The sequence below is a fragment of the Tupaia chinensis genome, unplaced genomic scaffold (genome assembly GCF_000334495.1).
Source record: "Tupaia chinensis unplaced genomic scaffold, TupChi_1.0 Scaffold000322_1, whole genome shotgun sequence".
In the NCBI taxonomy this organism is placed as follows: Eukaryota; Metazoa; Chordata; class Mammalia; order Scandentia; family Tupaiidae; genus Tupaia; species Tupaia belangeri.
This window is the reverse complement of record NW_006159816.1, coordinates 4,531,178-4,549,591: the sequence shown is the minus strand read 5'-3', so window position 1 is coordinate 4,549,591 and position 18,414 is coordinate 4,531,178. Positions and strand designations below refer to the sequence as shown.

Sequence of the window (18,414 nt, the reverse complement as noted above, 5' to 3'; positions counted from 1 at the left end):
TTTGCTGTATAGGTTAGCACTGGTACCAGGTGTTCGTTGCATCTCTTCCATCTTTCTTCACCCTTAGCAATCTTTTCTATGATATAACCCATTATCTTGCTCCCACCATCATATAAAGGTGGCTTCCAAGTAATAGTCATGGCCTTAGCTGTGGGATTATGAACCTCAACATCGACAGGTGGATCAGGGGGTTCTGAAGAACAAGAAAAAAAATTGTTAATATCAGGAAAACCATTTTCTTAAAACAAAGAGTTGTATATTAATTCAGTACAGCCATGCCCAAACTTACTCTTTGGATCTTGAGCAATGACTGGATTTTTCAGCTCAATATATTCGCCTCCACCAATCTTGTTGACTGCTTTAACACGGAAGAAGTATTCACCATTTGGTATGAGATCCTTTACAGTCCAAGACAGTTTGTTCTCACCAGACATGACTGGTATATATGTCCTTCTCCCAGCCTCTCTGCGTTCCAGGACATAATGAAGAATTGGGCTTCCACCATCAAATTCTGGAGGTTCCCAGGTTAACTTACAAGAACTCTTGGTCACATCACTTGCTTTAATATCTTTGCATGGTCCAGGTAGGCCTATTACAGGAAAAATGAATAATGATGAATGAAATCCTGACCATTAGCATTTTAATAGTGTATAGTCTCAAAGTGAGACTGTTTGCATTTGGCATGGGATAACTTGGATGTGCTGGAATGTCTCTTACACTGCAGAGCATCTGGCATCCTTAGCCCCCAACTATTAAATGTCAGTGTTACCCCCCACCCCAAATATTTGTACCAAGTAATAATGGCCTCACAGATTTTTCAATACCATCCAGGGTGAAGGTAGAAAATTTTATTTTATAATGGTTGAGAACATTATGGAAAAATGTGAATGTATGCAATTAGAAAAAGAATAGTAATCATTTAAACAGTTGGGGGCTATGCTGTATCTTTTATCTAAATTATTATTTCACAAGAAAATAATTAAAATGACTAAATTAGTCTAATTAGGGTTTAGCAATTTCATCTCTTTAAAACTGCTTTGCTACTCATATGAAAAAAAAGTGATCTGAAGGGACCTTTGGTTTAGAAATGGCTAATTTGTGAAGCTTTTTATGTTAACACTACATTGTTCATGTGGGAAGAAAAGACAGGAACATTCTCAGATAAACAAAACCTGAAAGAATTTACCAGCACCAGACCAGATCTCCAAGAAGTTCTCAAGGGAGTGCTATATCAGGAAAATTGAATACAGACACACAGAAATAAGAGTTCAAAGACTAAGAAAATAGACAACTTAATCATAGGGGCAAGTCTGGAGTTGAATATTATATCCCAGAATTTAATCGGGAAAATCAAAGCTCAACAAGAGATAAAATTAATGAGACTGAATTGGTGAAATAGAATTTTATGACTTTTGACTAAAATATTGCTGATTTTCTTGTAGGCTTTGTTGTCCGGTTTTAAGGATTTGTGTCCTGTCGTGAGATGTTGATAGGTTCAAGTACCAACCATCTGAACAGAATCCTAACCTATTTCCTGGCTAGGTTTTAAGCAATGTTCCTTAGAATTTCTCTGATTTAAGTTAAAACTGGTTTCTTGAAATTACCAGCTGAACTTGCTATTTAAGCCACTATGCAGTATATTCTGGATGGGAAATCACATTTTGTATGCTGTCATGATGCTTAGGGAATGAATGTAAATTAATTAAAAAAAAGTTTCAGAAAAAAAAAACAAACTAAAACTCTTTTTGTTTAAATTAAAAAAAAAGCATTACAAATACCTACTTGATGACTGCATTAAGCTATATAGCCCCAGCTAGGTGCTACTTTATAGTATGTTCATTCTACTCACTGAGGTTTATGCCTAAAGTCAGTCTTGTATTTATGGATATGTATATATTAGTTGTGCTTGCTATTGAAAATTTATTTAGATTAATTAAGATCTTTAGTGAAACAATAAAATGTGTATGTGTGGGGGGCGGGGGCGGGGAGAGGCATAGAAAGCAACAATAGATACCAGAGACAGTGTGGGAGGAGGGTGGGAGATGGCAGAGGGTGAGAGATAGGGAATCAACAATGAGAAGAAAGGCAAAATATACAGGAAACAAGAAATGGAAAATAACTTGTCGATAATAACACATATGTTGATGTGCTTGATTGAGCCAAAATACAATATATTCTGGATGAAAAAATCTCATTTTGTATGCTGTAATGATGTACAGTGAATGAATGTAAATAAATAAATAAAAAACACTGCATCGTTAACTAATTTCCCCCAACTGTAAGAAATATCTGATGTTTCATCAAAGGATTACCTATGACTTTGACATTGATTGAGCCTGTTGCTGAGCCAAGCTTATTCTCCAGTGTAATGGTGTAAACTCCAGCATCAGCATGGACACTTTTGGGAACTTCAAGGTGTGCAGAGATGTGATCACTCTTCATTGTTAATCTGTCACTTGCTTTAACTTCTTTGCCATCTTTATGCCAACTAACAGTTGGAACTGGAACAGCTCTGAAGGGAACAGGAATGCTTAACTTTTCACCTTCAATAACAACAATGTCATGAGTCTCCAGATCAATCATTGGCTTGCCTGTAAGATATAATTGAAAATAGGGAAAAAGAGTTTGTGGAAATGCAATACACAAAGAAAGCATATTTTATTAACTATAAAATACAGTGTTCTTACAGTCTGGATCTTTGGCAACCACATTTTCAGAAATTTCAGATGGCTCACTGACACCAACAGCATTGACTGCTCTTACTCTCAGAACATATTCTTTGTCAGGGACAACACCCTCTTCCACCTTGAATTTCAAGTCCTTTACTGGGCGAGAGTTAACTCGCATCCATTTCTCAGTGCCTACTGGACACATTTCGACATGGTATCCTATAATAGGACTTCCACCATTTTTCTCTGGAGGCTTCCAAGCAATGGCAATGTGCTTTCTTCCAGCATCAGTTACATGTAGGTCAAGGGGAGGTGAGGGAGGACCTGAGAAAAGAGAAGAACACTTACATCTACAGTTTCATCAAGTTACAAAATACACCCTTTGTATGATCAGTACTACTTACTTGTTGGATCTTCAATTTTTAGGATTTCTGTGGGTTCACTTGGGTGACCAACTCCAGCTTCATTTTCTGCTCGAACCTGAAACTGGACCTCTGTTCCTTCAATGACATCAGTTACCCTGAAGTTACAGTCAGGTCCTGAGGTCTTGCCAGCTTTCACCCAACGGGTACCTAATTTTTCTTTCTTCTCAATGATATATCTATTGAAATAACAAAGCATTTCATTAGCATTAATGAAAAAAAAACAGAGCTAAGAATTTGCAGTAAAGTATAAGTTATTCTTTAAAAATTAGTTAAAATTCTACCTCTGAATTGGTCTTCCACCATCATTTTTAGGTGGCTCCCATTTTAGGTCAACGTGTCGTTTTGTCACATCAACCACAGTCAGGGCATAAGGTGGTCCAGGGGTGGCTGATGGTGAAATAATCAACGGTTAGAAAAACCAGGGGAAAAGGATAATCTACAACAAATGTTATGACGAAGATGAAATTAGCAAGCATACTGAAGGTGTCTTTGGCCAGGACGGAGTCCTCAATTTCAGTGTAGTCGCTTTGTCCTACAGCATTTTCTGCAGCAACTCGGAATACATATAAAGAGCCCTCCGTAAGTGGGGTTACTGTGCACTTGGTGTCCTTGACAGTAGTATCCACTGTTTGCCAGCCTTTTCGCCTCACGTCTCTCTTTTCCACGATGTAGTTGGTGATGGGGGACCCACCATCTTTCTCAGGAACTGTCCACTTTAGGTCTGCTGAATTTTTTGTAATATTAATAACTTCAAGCCAACGAGGTGGTGATGGAGGATCTGAACAAAAAAAAAAAGAAAAACACATTTAATTTTAAATTGTCCAATAGTCGGTCTTCATGGAAAGTTCTGATAGTTGCTAGGAAATAATATAGTAAGGAGGAAATAACAGTAATGCATTTTTAATATTTTTTCTTATTATAGTTTTTAGAGAACTGTTAGAAAAATTTATATGCACCAGATATCAAGAAAAACTTACATAGCTTCTCCCTGCATAATACAGGGTCGCTGGGTTCACTGGGTTCACTTTCTCCAGCCTTGTTCACAGCTCTAACTCGGAATGAGTATTCTTGGCCTTCCATGAGCCCTGTGAGCAAATGTTGAGTGGTGGGAACCCCTTCAGCCACCCTGACCCAATCTTCTGTTCCAGTCTTTAGCATTTCAATGACATAAGACTCAATCTTTGCCCCTCCATCATGTTCTGGCTTTGTCCAATTCAGTGTTAATGAAGTTTTGCCTATATCTTTCACGGTTGGTTTTCCAGGGGGCCATGGAGGATCTGCAAGCCAATGAAATCATTATTTAGGTTTGCCAATAAGGAGGTAATGGAAGTTTCAAAACAACTACAGAAATTTATATAAGTAATACCTATGGGATCCTTTATTAAGATTGGTTCAGTTGATCTGCTTGGTTTTCCAGGTCCAGCAAGATTTTCAGCCAACACACGGAATCTGTATTTTTTCTTATTGGTGAGACCTTTCACTCTGAATTAGGAACAAAGTGTATGTATGACATCATGGTAAGAAGCAGAAACCTATGTTTATGTTACATGGAAGGAGCTAATTTACTTAAATCATGAAAATCTGACTTGGAAATTTAGATGAAAAATTTTCACTATAAATGAAAAATTCTGTTGTTTTTGTTTGTTTGTTTGTTTGTTTGTTCATACTCACTGTATGAACAGAGGGAGAGAGAAAGGAAAAGTGAGATATCACCCCCCGGGGGATGACCATGCCACACACATTTCTTTTCCTTTTTTTTTTTTTTTTTTTGGATATTGAGTACACATGCATGGAATATTGGGCATGCCTGGCATGTTTTTCAAGTTGCCAGGTCCAGGACTCAAACCACACAGTCAGCCATGTGTGATCCAGCCACCATAACCACCATACCACTGGCTGGTCCAAATTGCTTTTTATCTGTTACACATTTAGATTTGGCTAAATGTACTAATCTTATTAAAATATCTATAAAACAATCATTATCATAATATACTAGAAGACCAAACACTTTTAGAAAGTTAATATTTTATAGTAAACTAAGAAATGTGTTATTAAATGTAATTTATATGATCTAAAAATTATTTAGTAATAGAAAAATAAGTAAAAATCATTAAAAAAATTTCATAGTAGTAAAATTGTATATAGTTAAAATAATACTATAAAGTAAAAATATATCCTTTGATTCATGAACCTCCATCAGAATATCCTTCTGTTTTAACATCTTGATGAAGATTTTGGGCATACCTGTATGTTGTGTCCTTTATTGGCATCTTATTGCATTTAACCCACTTATCAGTGTCAGGATCTAATCTTTCAACCCAATATCCAGTGATTGGGCTACCACCATCATCATCTGGTTCACACCACGTGAGGGTCACTGCATCTTTAGTGATATCAGAAGGTTCTAGGCGAGTTGGAGGTCCAGGTGGATCTATAGACAGGATAATGACACAAAATGTTATGTATCCTATATATAAATATAACAGTTAAATGCAAATTTGACATAAGCATCTATCTCTATCTCTATCTATCTATATCTACCGCTATCACCTATCTACCTATTTATCATCTATCTATCTATCTATCTATCATCTATCATCTATCTCTATCTATCTATCTATCTATCTATCTTTCTATCTATCATCTATCTATCATCTAGTCAACTGATTGAAAACTTACCAAATGGATATTTTGCTGTTATTGGTGAGGCCTGAACTGGCTCACCTACACCATACATATTTTCTGCAGCAACTCTGAAGAGGTACTCTTTATTGGGTGTTAATTTGGTTGCCTTAAAGTTTGTATCCTTGACAGTCGATGAGAGCTTATGCCACACATCACTGTCAGTTGCTTTTCTCTCCACAACATAGTTTGTGATCTTAGATCCACCATCATCTCGTGGTGGGTTCCATGTTAGAAGACATGATTCGTTGGTTACTTCTGTGATATCAAAAGCGGCTGGTGGTCCAGGTTTATCTGTGAATAGCATTACACAGGGAGAAAAATAAAATTAAATACTGTTTTAGTTAAGAAAGTGACTGAAATGAGTTTATCCCTTTTTAAAATGAGTTCCTTCTTTACCTAAGACATTCACTTCAACCACAGCAGTAGCCCGACCACAGATGTTCACAGCCTCGATGATGTAAGTGCCAGTGTCACTTCTCTTACTATCCACGATAGTTACTGTGGATTTTTTAGGAACATTTTCAATGGTGATTCTTTTGTCCTGTTTCAGAAGCTTATCAGCCTTTGTCCACGTTATTTTAGGTTCAGGCTTTCCAGTTACAGTGGCAGGAAGTTCAATCTTTGTTCCAGCTTTTACAGTGAGACCAGCAAGGAGCTTCACATCAAGGAAAATTTCTGGGGCCTCTGAATTAGAAAAAATTATTTATGGCGTTAGTAAGTTCAAGTAGAATTAGAGTCAGAGGCCTGATTGATAAGTTAAAAATAATAAAATAAATACCCTGAGTGTCCACAGCCTGGATTTCATCTGTGGGTTTGCTTGGCTTGCTAGCTCCTAGTCTGTTTAGAGCCTTCACACGGTAGGAATACCATTTGCCTTCCTCAAGACCTGTTACTTCCATCCTATCAGAAAACAAAATAGGGTATTTTACTATCATAGATGATCTGCTCTATTGTGTAGTGTTCATAATTTTTCTAAATATGGTAAAAATAAGAGCTTTTAAATAAAATGTGGGTTGTTACAATACTATAATAATGAAATTCTTGAATAAAGTGGTACATTTAGCAGCAATTTTTAAAATCAGCCAGGCCACTAGGAGAACTCTCAATGAAGAAAAAAAAAAAAGAATATTTATGATTCCCAAAAATGAATGGATTGAAAAAGTGTGTAACATAAACTACAGAATACTATTTAGCCATAAAACAAAACAAAACAAAACAACAATGAGAATCTGGCTTTTGATAGAAAGTGGACAAATATGGAGGATTTACTGCTAAGTGAAGCAAGCCAGATAATGAAAGAGAGGCACTGGATGTCCCCACTCAATATATACTGAATGTCAGCACTCTATGGCAGAAACTAAAGGATTAGAAAGTTTAAAAGCATGTAGGCCAATGATGATACTGGAGACAGTGGGGAAGGAGGATGGGAAATAGGGATGAATGAAAAAGAGGGAATCAAAGGGAAGAAGAAAGAAGCAAAACACTTAGGGTCCCCAAATGGAAAGAAATTCTTTCATTATAATGTTTATGATAATGTCTTTGACTGGACTGATATGCAATGTATTCATGATGGGAAAATACATTTAGTATTCTGTAATGATACACAGTGTTTAAAAGTATAGGATTTAAACAAATAATAAAAAATAATTTAAAAAAGTCCCCCCAAAAAGCCCATTTTAGTGAGTAGGAGTAAACATTTAGTCTTGAGCTAAATAACTGAAAAACCTACTTGGTTTCTGCAACGGGTTCTCCACAGGCGACCCATTTATCAGAACCACGTGGACATTTTTCAACTATATATCCTTTGATGCGTGAACCACCATCATATTTAGGTGGATCCCATGTTAGGAAGATGCTCTTGGCTGTTCGATCTCTCCATTTCACATTCTCTGGTGGGTCAGGTACCGCTATAACATTTGAAAGAGATGAAAGGGAGAGTCAGTTTTAAATAGGCCACCTATAAATTTATCTCCATATTGCCAGCTCTGCCTTTCCTCCTAACTTCAGCTCCAGACTCCAAAGCAAAAACAAGCAACATGAGGCCAGGTAGGAAATCCAAACTAGGAAGGTGCTATGGTGGTTAAGGCCACTGGATCCTCTACAGTTGGAGGGCCTATGGGACAGTTAGAATCCTAGACCCAGCAGCTTGAAAAACATGCCAGGTGCATGTACGTGTGTGCCAAAAAATCCTAAGAGGAGAGTGGAGGAGCAAGTATTGTATGTAGTCATACCCTCTAGAGGGGTGCTTTCTCACTTTCAATCTCCCTCGCTTTCTGTCTTCCTCTGCACACACCCTATAGCAAAATAAATAAGTAAATAGATCAGTCATCCAGAAGGTACTCACTTGCAGGCGCTGACATATTTACAGGTTCATCAACATATGCAGGTTCTCCAGGGCCACACTTGTTACGAGCACAGACTTTAAATAGATATTCTTTTCCTTGAACAAGATCAGGAACTGTGAATTCTAGGTCAGTCACAAAGTCCATAACCTGGGGCAAAGAAATATAGTTAATTACAGTTATTTCCAAAAATCCTTTTCCCAAGTCAAAATATTTTTACCATGAGCAGAGCTATAAGCAGAAGTTGCTTTGACTGCTAAGGACTCTTCCTTTTAAAAAATTGCCAGAGGGTGTGTATGTTTGCTAGAGAGAGAGGGGTGGGGGGAGACAAAGCAACCCCCCCCCATGGGAAATAATCATACCGTGGTCATTTCTTCTCCATCTCCTCTTCCTTTCAGGATTTTGGCAGGTACACACCTGCTTCTGGATGTTTCCCAAATCATTGGGATTGGGACTCGAACTACAGAGTTGGTTGACCATGTCAGATTCAGCCACCTTAACATGCCACAGGCGGACCCAGGGTTATTCTTATTTTAATTTAATGTAAGTTATATAATAATATACATAATATTTGATCCTCCATTTAAGAAGAAACTATTTCATAGCTTGGGCAAATTTAAAAAGATGGTAAATAAGGTATTGATTCTTTCTACCAATGTGGTTATTAGACATATGATTTTAAACTGGGGCAAAGAGTAGTAACTAGTATACATTAAGGAGGGAAAAATGTCAGATTATGCTAACTAAGGTAACCCAGTAGCGTGAGACGTGTGACCACCAGGGAAACAAATACTTTCCTTAGAAAGAGTGAAAGCTTAATGAGAGCTTGTTGTATTTATCAATTACCAAGTAAGTCCATAAGTTTTGTTTTGGGACCAGAAGTTATTGTAATGGCTATGTTGCTGGACTCCCATGTAGTCAACCACAGTTCAAGTCCTGGACCCAGTGGCTTAAAATCACACCGGGTGCGTGTGTGTGAGTGCCCAAGATCCCGAGAGGAGAATGGAGGAGAAGGGATTGCAGCGTGGCCATCCTCCCTGGGGGGGGGGGGGGGGTCGGATTTCTCACTTTCTGTCTCTCTGTCTCTCTCTGTCTTTCTGGCAAGTGCACACGCCCTATAGCAAAAAGCTCTCCGAAAAAAAAAAGAAAAGAAAAGAAAAGAAAGAAATATATTTTGTTTTAAACAACCTAACTGAAAATTTGGTACAGTCAATTATATCAAACCTTGGCTGAATATCTCTGGAAGTATTAAAATCAATGCATTAAAAAATTGAAGGGGGAAAGAGGCTGGCAGGTATTATGGAGATTAAGGGTGCTGGACTTTCACATGGTCAACTGTGGTTTGAGTCCTGGACCTGGTGGCTTGCTTTCTCTCCCTCTCTCTCTCTCTCACTCTCTCCCTCTCTGATAAAATTAAAATAAATTTTAAAAAATTTAAAATAATACTTAAAAAATTGGAGAAGAGTACTTTTTGAGTGAGGTAAAGTAAAACAATATGGCACATAGAAATTTTGCATGACATCTCCTCCTTCTGGTATTTCTCCCATCTTCTTTTCTGTTGCTGATACAATGCTGCCCAAAACTCACTTTAGTCCATGTCTTCCGGCTGACTTCCCGTTTTTCAACAAGATATCCAGTTAACGGACTTCCTCCATCATCATCTGGTGGTTCCCAAGTCAAATGTACTGAGTCTTTGGTTATCTCACCAAATTTCAGTTCTTTGGGTGCACTTGGGCGAGCTAAAAAACAAAAATTCAGTTATAAGACAATATAATGAATAGTTGGAACCAGTATTTGTTAATACCTAAATAACGAAAGTTTAGTTACTTACCAATTACATTGACATTAATTTCCCCAGAAATTGCTTTCACGCGATTTTCTAATTTCAGCGTATAAATGCCTTTGTCTGGACGTTCACTTGGAGAAATGACAAGTTCAGCGTATGCCGATAAGGTCTTCATTTTTATACGGTCCCCTGCTTCTAGCACCTTCTCTCCAAAAGACCAGGTTGCAGTTGGCCTTGGATAGCCTGTACTTGGAACCAGAATCTTGATGGGATTTGGAACAATAACTTCCAGACCATCTTTAAAGGCACTTAAATCCATGGTTGGTTCAACTACCAAGAAGAAAAATGATGAGTTTTCAGTATGATATTTTAGTCCCTGGGGCCCTGAAGTAGCTATGTGCAATTCCCAAGTCTAAAAGTGAAATATCATTTACCAGATGCATCATCAGCAGTTAGAGGCCCAAGAATTTCAGATGGATCTGAAACACCAGCTTCATTTTCTGCAGATACTCTATATAAATATTTATTTCCTTTTTGTAATCCAGTAACCTAAAATATCAATTAATATTCATAAACCATATTATACTTAAATCCATTATCACACACTGAATAACTTTTAAAGATGTAAATGCCTTACCTTATAAGTCAGTTCAGGAACAAGTTTCATGTTGCAACGAATCCAGTTATCTTTTCCTTCTTCACATCGCTCAATTATATAGCCCAATATTGGGGCTCCCCCATCTTTCAGAGGAGGTTCCCATGTGAGCTGAACTGAAGACTGAGTCTGGTCTGAGGAATTCAGGTTAACTGGAGGACTTGGTCTCTCTAGAATGGAAGAAAGAGTTGGAGCATGCAATTTAATTTAGTAACAATATATTATGACAGTGCCATAATGAAATCATTATAATAACTAATTTACTGAATAAAAAGTAGCTACAGTCTGAGTTTGTACAATTTTGTTCATCTTTAATCATGCAGTTATTTTTATTAACTTTAATTAATTAATTAATTAATTAATCTTTTTATTTTTGAGAGGTTTTTGCTATAGGGCATGTGCGCCTGCCAGAAAGACATAGAGAGACAGAGAGACAGAAAGCGAGAAATCACCCCCCAGGGGGGATGGCCATGCCGCAGTCCCTACTCCTTCATTTTCCTCTCAGGATCTTGGGTATGCATGCACAGGTGCCCGGCATGAGTTTAAGCCACTTAGTCCAGGACTTGAACCGTGTTTGACTACATGAGAATCCAGCGACAAAGCCATTACGCCAACTGCTGGTCCTTAACTTTCATTTATTTTAATTATTGGGTCTAATTTCTGTAACTCATGCAGTATTTATTTCCTTTTTTGATAGACTTACCGATTGGATCAGCAACTTTGACAAAGGGAGTAGCTGCACTTGGTTTTCCAACTCCAATTCGGTTTTGGGCTCTGACTCTGAAACTGTACTCCTGTCCTTCCACCACATCATTGATAGTTGCAGACAGGTCTTCAGCCCTTACAGTCATTGCAGTGTCCCACCTGATAGAAGTCTTGTCCCTTAATTCAATGACATAATTTGTGATCACAGCACCTCCATCATACTCTGGGGGTTCCCATGTCAGTGAAACACCAAATCTATTCACATCCGTGATGGTTACATTCAAAGGAGGTCCTGGAACATCTGGATTTCACAATGGAAGAAGAGAACATGGGTTTTGGGTTATATTAGGGATAAAAGCAAAGATAACTTACCAGTTTGCAATTTACTTAAAAATTTCTTACCATATTTACTCCTTGCTTCTACAGGATTGTCTGTTTCTACTGGTTCGCCAGTGCCAACTCTGTTTCTTGCACTCACACGGAATAGGTATTCAACTCCTCCCTTTTGTAGTCCAGTGACAGTAAATTCACAACTATCTGCACGGTCAGTGGCCAGAACCCAGGTCTTTCTCTTGATGTCACGTCTTTCCACAACATAACCTATGATTTTGCTTCCACCATCAGTTAGTGGTTCTTCCCAAGCGAGGCTCACTTCACCATCAAACGTTTCTGTCACTTCTAAGTTACGAACTGGGCCAGGGACATCTGAAATTCACAGGTAAAATAAGTCTTTGTGTATTACAATGCCTTTAAACTGTGTTTTGCCAGTTAAGTTTGAGTTGGAGCTTACCAATCACTTGTAAATTGATGAATCCTTCTGCTTTTCCGTGTTTGTTCTGAAGCACAATTTTATACCTTCCTTTGTCTTTTTTCTTGGCTTCTAAAATTCTGAAAGATGTTTGTTCAGCTGTAGTATCAACGGTTTTTGAAGATAAAGGCTCATTTTCTTTAAACCACTCTGCTTCTGCTTTGGGGTAGGCATCGTATGGCACCACCATCGTCAGAGGCTGGCCAGCATCCACCACAAGGTCCTGGTCGGCTGTCTTGATTTTAGGTGCAGCTAGTGAGAAAGGTAATAAGTGAATGCTTTTGAGTTATATTTACTGTAGTCAGACTACATGACTGCTTCTCCACTATGTCTTTGTTAGCAAGTACTGGCCACAAACTTGGAAATATGTCACAATAACATTATCAGCAGTGAACACTAATTAAGTTAGAGTTTTCATACTTTTTTTTTTGAAATTATGGCTTTGGAGACTTGAGGGTGGTAAAAAATCAAAAAGTATTCTTTGTGAGAAATAACAACAGAGGACTAAGTAAAATGTAAAACATTTTTTGGCTTTTTTTTTTATAGTGTAGGAACTGCATACTTAGTTCAAACAAATCAAATGCACTTTTCTTTATGTACAAAAGATACGGAAAAGACTTCTTCATAATGACAGTCCATAAGGACATATTGGGTCAGGATGAGAACAGATATAAAAGGCCTACAGTGGTTTGGAAAGTAGAAAACTATGTGGCTATCTTTAGGTCTCAGAAGACTCTCAGGGTGATCAAGATTGTAGGAATTAGTGACAAGACACCATGTGACAGTATTGTCTCCAATTCTGGCATGTAAAGATGAATGCTATCAATTTCCTCTTAGGATGCTTCCTTTGTAGCGAGAGAAGTTAACATGTGCCTAGAGTTTCCTAAAACTTAAAGGATCTCACAAGGATTATCTCCTTACATAACTATGAATTCTGAAATCAATATAGTACCTAAGACATTGTGAGGATTTTAAAAATATAAAAAAGAAACTCACCTGCCAGTTCAAGCTTAGCTCTGGCTTCTTTGTCTTTGGCAATAAATCTGTATTCACCCTGGTCACGGGGCTTAATATCACAAATCTGTAGCCTGTGTATTTTTCCTTCACTCATCATCTGGTGTTTGTCACCCTGGACAACAATCATGTTATTCCTGAGCCATTGGACTTCTACCTTATCTTTGTTAAGCTCAGCTAAGAAGACAACATCAGCACCAGGGGCTTCGAGAATATCTTGAGGAGGCCTGATGATCTCAACAGGGATTTCTGGAAAGAAAATGTAAAATAATAAAGATGTTGTGTTTTGATGAGACATTTTTGAAAATTGGTAATTAATGTTAGACTCGTCCTTGTACTTAATACATACCTTCCACAAAGAGTCTGGCTCGTGACTTCCTGTCTTCTACTCCACAAGCATATTCACACTCATCATCCAGCCTGCAATCTCTTATTATGAGTCGATGTATACTTCCATCTTTTTCAAATTTATATCTAAAGAAGAGATCAAATGATTAGTTAGCTTGCATAACGACTACTAAATTGTCAAAAGTGCTTATGTAGATAGATATGGAAGGAGAGAATGAGAAGATTTTTGCTTACTTTTTGCCTTCTTTGATTTCTCTCCCATTTCTATACCATTTTACATTTGCTTTTTCTCTGGAGAGCTGGCAGGAGAAGACAGCATCATCGAACTCAGTGACTGTTTGGTCTTCTAAGTTTTCCACAAATTCTGTGGGGGCTTCTATGATAAGAAGTTCAGCAACAGATTTGTCTTGTCCAGCAGTGACAATGTATTCACCTTCGTCTGGGAAGCCACAGTCTTTAATGATTAGAGAGTGTTTGTACTTATCAATTCTGTATGTTATACGGTTGTCAAAAGGCACTTCTTCCCCATTTTTGGTCCACTTCAGGGTTACATTGAGACGATTCACCTTGCACCAGAATGTGACAGATTTCTTCTCCATTGTTTCGATATCTTTAAGAGGTTCCACAATTCTGAGGTCTTCCTCTGTTGTAAAAGAAGAAAATGATATTGACTTTAATTGCTTTCATAATAAAAGTTGATGAAAAGAGTATCTAATGACATGCAAATTACTTACCTTCTACTATCAGATTTGCTGCACTTTTAACATTTTCACCTCTATGATTGGTCAGAGATACATTATAGTTGGCTTGATCATCTAACCGTGCATCTCTAATTCTAAGGGTGTAAATCAGGTCTTTTTGGAGAATAATATATTTTGAACTATCAAATATGGCTTCTTCATTTCTGAACCACTTGGCTTTGGCACCTTCAGTATTGACTTCACAGTTGAAGACAGCTTCTTGTTGTTCCTTCACACGGGTGTCCTTAAGAGGAACTATGATCCGGAGTTTTTCTGAAAGCAACCAATAAGAACTTATAACATGAAGAAGACTAAAATAGTAGAAAGAAATACAAAGAAACCCAACAGTCAAGAACAAACTTACCAATTACTGTCAAGTGAGCTGCTGCTCTGGCTGCCCCAACCATGACTACGTAAGTGCCCATATCTTGCAATGTGGCATCTTTCACAACTAAGACTCTCTTTTTGCCATCAGCAATAATGTCATATTTATCCCCAGATTCAAGTGTCTTGTCATCTCTCTTCCATTGGACTTCAAAGCTTTCTTTTGATATAGTGCAGACAAATTCAGCCTTTTCCCCTTCAAGTATTTCAAGGTTTTGAGGCTTTGAGATAAATTCAGCAGCAAGTTCTGGAAATAAAAGTTGTAAGATATTGAAAACGTATGTCTTCTTACCATACATCTGACAAGTATGAATTGTTAAAAATAAAATATTAGTCATTGTAAATTGCATACCATGTACTTTGACTTTGCCATCAGTTCGAGAACTTGGGAGCCGACAGTTGTAGTTGCCCGCATCCTCAAGGTGAGCATTCTGAATGATCAAGATTCTCTTTCGTCCATCAGTAAGTATTTCATATCTTCCAGTTTCAATGATCTCTTCATCCCCTTTGTACCAAATCACTTCTGCTCCAGGCTTAGAGACTTCGCAAACCAGTTTTATAGTGTCTGTTTCATTAACTTCAATGTTGGCAAGATTTTTGGTAAAGACAGCTTCCTCTTCTGCAAGAATTGATAAAACATTGAGTTAAACTGAATATTATTTTTTTTCAACACATATATTCTGAAAAGACTTCACTCTTACCCAAGACTGTCAGCATGCCAGAAGTTCTTGCTGTCCTTACTTCACAAGAATACTCTGCTTCATCATCTAATAGACATTTGTTAACGACAAGAATGCGTACTGCTCCTTTGGATATGATGTCATATTTTTTGCCTTTTTTAATTTCAGCACCATCTTTAAACCACTGAACCTATATTTTAAGACAAATAGGTTTGTCAGTTTTCTTGTTCCTTCACATGGATGTCCCTATGAAAAACTATGATCCTGGGTTTTCCTGAAAGGAACCTATAAGATTTTATAGTATGAAGAACAGCCATGGTAATGTATGCAAATATAAATAAACTCAAAAAGCAATAACAAAGTTGTGATAATATTACCAGTTATTAAAAATAATGGATCATTGTAAGTTGAGAGCCATTAAGGGCCTTAGCTATCACACAGGCCAACTCCACTGATGTCTAAGTTGGGACTTAAAGTTGAAGGAACTTGCCAATGTTTATTAATGGCAACCAGAAATACTCAAGGCATATGAAATTGCTGATGTTTGACTGTTTTTGATCTAAAACAACAATTCCATGTGGTTCAAACTAAGAATTTTCGAATCTTCTGATTGTGAGTACAGTGTTTTTCAAGTATCAGTACATGAATAATACTAAAAAGAGAACAATTAAATCAAGTACATACTTTATATTAAAATTATCTTCAATCTGAAAGTAAAGTGGTGATCAGAGAAAGGTTCAACTAATGTTTTCTTTATATGTTTTGGCTAGACCAACAGGAAACATAAACTCATTTGACAAAACAAGAAAATGGGCATGCAGGCACAGACCTTAGCATTTTCTCGAGAAAGTTCACACTCAAACCGAGCCATTTCTTTTTCTTTAACTTGAAGATCGGTGAGTGGTCTTAAGAATTCCACATGAGGAGCTGTAAGAGAATGTCATCAGAATTTAAAATGAAGCTCTGGAAATCTATTCTGACAATATTATGGTCTACATTAAGAAAAAGTGAGTCTTCTGCCAGGTCTTTCCATCTTAAAAGCCTACAACTGACTTTGCAAATCACTTGGAGAGATCATTTGACTTGATGCTTTGCTTTTTATATATATTTCTGTAATTTACATAGAATGATTTTTCCATAGTATATGTTGAACAACTCTCTCTCTCTCTACTTTTATATATATATATATATACACACACACACACATATGTATGTATACATATACATGTGTGTATATATATATATATTCTCTAGAGTGTCATCTCTGTTCTTCTAAATAATAGCTGGAAGAAGATTCTTCATTGGAACTGTGCCAGAGTTGAAAGATAATGTGAAAAGAAACACCAGTAACAAAGAAACATTATTTTATTTAAGGCAGCCAGCATTGTATTTAAGAAATTAGCAGAATTCAGTGAGGCCAACTTGAAGCGCTATAACTAGTCTTGTCTATAGCTAGGAGATATGAGTTTGTAATTGAAATCACATACATTCAATATTTTCTTTTTTAAAAAATCAGCTTCAAAGACATCACAAACTCAGGCATCAAATCTGTTAGTGTGAAAAAGCAACGTGTTTTCTACAGGAGAGCAATTTGTTTTCTCACATATGTTGTTTGACTTCTCTCCAGAGTTAATTCAGTCCATGTGTAGGACTGAGTAGCTGACTCCTTGCCCTTTCTCCTCTCAGAGCTCCTTTGAGTCCTTTCCAAGATGATCTTTCCTGGTCAATGAGATTCTGGGACAAATATTGGCTAATAGGCTCGAAGATATGCCCATGGCAGCTGAGCCTTCTTGGAGTGAAGGTAGACGACAATGGGAAGAAGGAGACCCAAGAAGCCACTCTGACATAAGCTAAACCACCAAGTAGAAAGAATAATGCAGTGCAAGATGCATGAAGCACAATCAAAGCCACTACGTTGTAGCTGGACAGATGGGAAGCAACTAAACTAAATAAGTAATGCACAGAAATATGCACTGAAAAACGTCATCATGTGATGAGTGAATGAAACAAATGAGCTAGCATGTAGGATTTTGAAAATAAAAAGAAATAATGTTAAAGACAACTAGAGGTCTCTTCATTCAAAGAATCCAGGACTCAAAGAATCCAGATATTACCCCATCTTCTTATCCATTCTTATTCATAGATATTTAATGATTTGGTTGGGCTTTATCATATTTATATTGTAGTATACCTCAGGTATGCTCCTATTCAAGCTAAAATTTCATGTTCATTTCCTGGTTGTTCACCAAGTCTGAAAATTCAAGCCTCCCCGCCCCCATACACATGGAAATCACTTTGACTTTGTTTCTTATATCAGGCCCTACTCATCTTTTTAAAATTATTATTATTCAGTTTATCCTGATCAATATTAGAATATTAATAGAGCAGGCTTACCCCATGTAGAAAAAGAACACATCTATTTGCTATTCAGTGAAAGAAAAGAAGCATGATGAAAGGTTGGTCCATGTGTCTTTTAGCATACAGACTTTTCTTTTTAAACACATACAAGATCAGATAAGGTGACTATTGATACTAGAAGTTGCCCAGAAATGCAGTTAGGCCAAGAAGAACATGCAAAAAGTGTTTTTCGGTTATCAAAGAGTTGCAAATGGAAAGTCCTGTGTAAGAAGAATACTTACGCACGACATTCAGGTTACAGGAAGTCTTAAAATCTTTAGCATCACAAGTGTATGTTTTAATATCCTCTGGGGTACAGCCATGTATAATAAGTTTTCTGACCCTGCCATCAGCAACAATTTCATACTTCTTGCTTTTGAGGATCTCTGTCCCATTTTTGAACCATTTCACCTTAGCATTTTCTCTGGATACTTCACACTCCAATACTGCAGTGGCTTCCTCTTCGACCGTTTGGTCCTCAAGAGGCTTAGTAAATTCAACTGGGGGTTCTGAAAGAATCATACTCATTAGCCAAGAGTTTCAGTACTTCTTACCTCTCCCCTCGTATCCAGGGTTTCTTTTTGTTTTAAGTTTCACTTGGAAGTTTTGATTCCACTCAGATATTTCCCTCTAATAAGGATGCTTCATCATAATTTGTACAGACAGAGGAAACATTTTGAAACATTTTTTGGACCATCGAAGAAATAATAACCAACTCTTTCTTAGTTAATAAAATGATAGATTTATAGTCTGATAATAATTCTTCTTCTGGTTGT

The 18,414-nt window shown here is 37.2% G+C and overlaps 1 protein-coding gene across 1 annotated transcript in view; it reads right to left on the bottom strand.

The window, feature by feature from the left end:
• Positions 1-18,414, bottom strand: part of TTN (titin) — a 306,431-nt gene that overhangs the window by 95,482 nt on the left and 192,535 nt on the right. Inside the window, 31 exon segments of the mRNA XM_027773115.1 lie at positions 4-193; positions 290-589; positions 2,313-2,591; positions 2,688-2,993; positions 3,074-3,270; positions 3,376-3,481; positions 3,573-3,872; positions 4,072-4,371; positions 4,461-4,576; positions 5,339-5,525; positions 5,774-6,070; positions 6,176-6,463; positions 6,558-6,679; positions 7,509-7,686; positions 8,124-8,271; positions 9,709-9,860; positions 9,953-10,237; positions 10,342-10,456; positions 10,545-10,732; positions 11,266-11,568; positions 11,670-11,972; positions 12,058-12,327; positions 13,072-13,338; positions 13,439-13,563; positions 13,672-14,080; positions 14,172-14,450; positions 14,542-14,808; positions 14,914-15,180; positions 15,263-15,431; positions 16,071-16,168; positions 17,881-18,147. Of these exon segments, the coding sequence (XP_027628916.1) occupies positions 4-193; positions 290-589; positions 2,313-2,591; positions 2,688-2,993; positions 3,074-3,270; positions 3,376-3,481; positions 3,573-3,872; positions 4,072-4,371; positions 4,461-4,576; positions 5,339-5,525; positions 5,774-6,070; positions 6,176-6,463; positions 6,558-6,679; positions 7,509-7,686; positions 8,124-8,271; positions 9,709-9,860; positions 9,953-10,237; positions 10,342-10,456; positions 10,545-10,732; positions 11,266-11,568; positions 11,670-11,972; positions 12,058-12,327; positions 13,072-13,338; positions 13,439-13,563; positions 13,672-14,080; positions 14,172-14,450; positions 14,542-14,808; positions 14,914-15,180; positions 15,263-15,431; positions 16,071-16,168; positions 17,881-18,147 (7,078 nt within the window).